The sequence below is a fragment of the Heliangelus exortis genome, chromosome 2 (genome assembly GCF_036169615.1).
Source record: "Heliangelus exortis chromosome 2, bHelExo1.hap1, whole genome shotgun sequence".
Classification (NCBI taxonomy): domain Eukaryota; kingdom Metazoa; phylum Chordata; class Aves; order Apodiformes; family Trochilidae; genus Heliangelus; species Heliangelus exortis.
The window spans coordinates 356075-359908 of NC_092423.1; the positions used below are offsets into that span (position 1 = coordinate 356075).

General features: G+C 64.5%; 1 protein-coding gene across 1 annotated transcript; it reads left to right on the plus strand.

The window, feature by feature from the left end:
* Positions 1 to 1530: 1530 nt before the first annotated feature.
* Positions 1531 to 3750, plus strand: TMUB1 (transmembrane and ubiquitin like domain containing 1). Its single transcript, XM_071734437.1, has 2 exons — positions 1531 to 2065; positions 2917 to 3750. Exons 1-2 carry the CDS (start codon positions 1662 to 1664, stop codon positions 3272 to 3274), a joined length of 762 nt encoding a protein of 253 aa, XP_071590538.1. The 5' UTR covers positions 1531 to 1661; the 3' UTR covers positions 3275 to 3750.
* Positions 3751 to 3834: the final 84 nt, after the last annotated feature.

Genomic DNA, 3834 nt, shown 5'->3' on the forward strand with positions numbered 1-3834 from the left:
CCCTTTGGGTGCCCCCAGATCCTTACCCAAGGAGTGCACTCACAATCCCCCTGCACGCACACCTCCCTCTTGGCCTCAGATTCCCTTCCAGGCCCAGGGCATCTGTTAGGTGTGGCTGCTCCATCCCTGGCAGGGCTGGAGGTTGGATGGGGCTTGGAGCCTCCTGGGCTGGGGGAGGGGTCCCTGACCATGGCAGGGGCTGGGACTGGGGGAGCTTTCAGGTCCCTTCCAACTCTGGTGATTCTGTGATTCCCCCTGGAGGTGGATGGGACACAGGAGTCTGGAGGGGAAAATAAAGACTGCTGGGAGCCACCCAGATCCCTGGAATCACTTGCCCACTGCTGCCTTAGCAGATGCCTCCTGATTTCATTACAGGAAATGTCCTCGTGCCATCAAAGTCATGGACCCTGGAGGTGCCACCCTGGGAAAGAGAAAATCACCACCCAAATGTCTCCTGTCAACTTCACCCCTTCACGGATGCTTCAGGTTGTTCCTTCCACCAGTCTCCCCCCACTATTTTGATGGTACTTTTTCACTTAAAACCACAGAAATTGTGATCAAACCATTTTTACAAAGTTCACCATTATCTGAATGCATTCCAGGATCACAGAAAATCAAAGTCTCCAGCAGTTGGGTCAAACAGCAGCTACTCACCAGCTGAGATTGTAGGATCAATTATTTGAAATGTCCTAGCATCAATATGAAGTTGGAGACCAAAAACCCCTCCATGCTGATTTTTTCATCTGTCTGCCCTCCCCATCCACTGCCTCTGCTGTCCTTCACCCACCTAGGCTTGGAAAAGTGAATTGTTCATGAAGGAAAAGATCTTGAAGACCATCCAGCCCAGCACTGCCCAGGCCACCCCCAGCCCATGTCCCTCATCCCCACATCTCCAGGGCTCTGAAACCCCTCCAGGGATGATGGGGACTCCAGCCCTGCCCTGGGCAGCCTGGGCCAGGCCCTGACAACCCTTTCCAGGGAGAAATTCTTCCCCAGCTCCAACCTAAACCTCCCCTGGCACAACTTGAGTTGTGCCCAAAGTTCCTCTTGTCCCATCCCTTGTTCCTTGGGAGCAGAGCCCGACCCCCCCTGGCTCCAACCTCCTCTCAGGGGGTTGCAGAGAGCCAGAAGGTCTCCCCTCAGCCTCCTCTGCTCCAGGATCAGCACCCCCACCTCCTCAGCTGCTCCTGGGCAGACAGTGGCGAATGTTTCCTTTATCTCTAGCCTAAGCCTCCTCTCTTTGAGTTTAAAGCCATTAAAACCGTTTCAAACCCATCACCCCTTGTTCTATCACTGAAATCTTTCCAAGGACATCTCATGAACTGAGGCGGGAACGCCTGGAGATAATGGCGGACAAGACAGGGAGGCGCGGGGCACGCCGGGAGTTGTAGTCCTGCCGCAGGTACAGGTGACTCCCAGCGCCATCGTTAGGACTACAACTCCCGGCATGCCTCACGGGAGGGGCCTCCGCGCATGCTTTGACCCGGTGCACAGCTCTAGACATGCGCCGCTGCGGACTACAACTCCCGTCGTGCCTTGCGGCGAGGCGGAAGCGGCGCGATGGCGGCAGGTGAGGGGCCCGGGCAGGCGGCGGCTCCGGTCGCCCGTGTTCCCCCGGGCTGAGGGTCCCGCGGGTCGGTACCGCTGCCGCCTCCTCCGCCATGGCTCTGATCGAGGGTGTGGGTGATGAGGTGACTGTGCTCTTCGCCGTCCTGCTGGTCGCCGTGGTGCTGGGGCTGGCCTGGGCCTCCACCCGCGCCCCCGAGCCCGCCGCCGCCGCCGCTCCCCGAGCGGACACGGCCCTGCCCGAGGAGGGACCGAGCGCTGCCCCGGCCCCCGCCGAGCAGAAATCCCCGGCGGCGGCTGCCGGAGCGGCGCCCGATGCAGCGGGCGCGCTGGCGGCGGGGCTGCGGCCCCGGGTTGTCCCCGCAGCCGCAGCGGCTCCCCCGAGTGAGGGGGAAAACGGCCCCGCCGAGCCGACCATGGTGCTGCGGCTGAAGTTCCTCAACGACACGGAGCGCCTGGCCCGGGTGCGTCCCGGGGACACCGTCGGGACTCTGAAGAGGTGAGCGGCAGGGCACGGCCGGTTCTCCATCGGGTCAGGGGCGGGTGTCACTGGGGGGGTCCGTGAGCCCCCTGGTGCCTCCGTCCCTCCGGGGCGTTGCTGCTTTTACCCGGGTGCGGGTGCTTGGCCTGCGTGTCTGTCTGGGCAGGTCCCGTGGCTTGTGGTGACACCAGGGGGCTGCTGGCAGAGGGGTGCAGGCAGGGACACGGGGTGCATTCACAGCCTGGTACTGGGGAGGGTGCAGTCCTGGACCGAGGGGGACATCAAAAGTATCAGAGACAGCATCCGAGGGAGGGGATTCCCCCCCCTGCTCTGACGAGCCCCCCCTGCAGTGCTGTGCCCAGGTCTGGAGTCCCCAACAGCAGAAGGACACAGAGCTCCTGGAAGGTGTCCAGAGCAGAGCCACTGAAATGCTCAGAGGGCTGAGCAGCTCCCTGGGAAGCCAGGCTGAGGGATTGGGGTTGTTCAGCCTGGAGAAGAGGAGGCTCCCAGGTGAGCTCAGAGCAACCTTCCAATATCTGAAGGGGCTCCAAGAAAGCTGGGGGAGGGCTTTGGACACGGGGGGGTAGGGAGAGGAGAAGGGAAATGGGTTAAAAGTTGGAGAGAAAGGGGAGATTGAGGTTGGAGATGGGGAAGGAATTGTTGAATTTGAGGGTGCTGAGCCCCTGGGTGCCCAGGTTGCCCAAGGAAGCTGTGGCTGCCCCATCCCTGGCAGTGTTGAAGGTTGGATGGGGCTTGGAGCCCCCTGGGCTGCGGGAGGGGTCCCTGACCATGCAGGGGGGTTGGGACTGGAGGAGCTTTGAGGTCCCTTCTGACCCAACCCATTTTGCGTTTCTGTGCTCTCTCCCCAGGGCGTATTTCCCGGGGCAGGAGCAGCAGGTGAGGCTCATCTACCAGGGCCAACTGCTGCGGGACGACACGCAGAGCCTGGCCGCCCTGCACCTCGTCCCCAACAGCGTCCTGCACTGCCACATCGCCCCGCACAGCCCCGCCCCTGCCGCCCCCGCCGGTCCCCACGCCTCCGCCGACCCCGTCCACGCGGCGCTGAACGTGGGCAGCCTGATGCTGCCGCTCTTCCTGCTGCTCCTGGCCGTGCTCTGGTACTTCCAGCTCCAGTACCGACACGTCTTCACCGCCACCGCCACCACCTTCCTGGCCGGCCTCACGCTCCTCTTCAGCTTCATGGCCTTCACCATGTACCGCAGATAGCACGGCCCGGAACCCGCGGGGACCCTGCCCCAAACACTGCAGCCGCACGGAGATCCGGGACGGGGCTGGGGCGTGGACTGTGGGATCGGGGGTGCGGGCAGGAGGCGGACGGGCAGCCCGCCCGCGCTGGGGCTGTCACCGGAGCGACCGCGTTGCTACCTCGGAGTGGGGGGGACGGGGTGGGATCGGGGGGGTCCCGGTGCCTCCCAGCCCCGCTCGGAGCATCCCCCCTGCCCGCCGTGCCCGGGGGGAGCTCCCGCAGCCCGCACAGCCCGAGGTGTGTGCCCTGTCCCGCGGGGATGGCTGAGGCTGCTCCCGGGGGTCCCGGTGCCCCCGCAGCCCTGCTCGGAGCGCCCGCCCGGCCTCCCCACGCCGCTCGGATCCCGGGACGGTGCCCGGTGCCCCGCAGTTCGTGGGGGTGCGGGACGGGACAGGCGCTCCCCGCCGCTCTGTCGCGATTAAAGGACTCCGAAGGATCGCGACTCCGTCACGATGCGACCGGGGGGGAGGGGCGGGGGAAGGGGGCGGGGCCACGGGGGGGCGGGGCTGTGGGGCGGGAC

What these genes read in the sequence shown, in the direction of transcription:
- TMUB1 (XM_071734437.1), top strand. Translation starts at nt 1,662, where the DNA reads ATGGCTCTGATCGAGGGTGTGGGTGATGAGGTGACTGTGCTCTTCGCC. An exon ending in ACCGTCGGGACTCTGAAGAG is followed by an intron (nt 2,066 to 2,916) that starts GTGAGCGGCAGG and finishes CTCTCTCCCCAG; the next exon opens with GGCGTATTTCCCGGGGCAGG.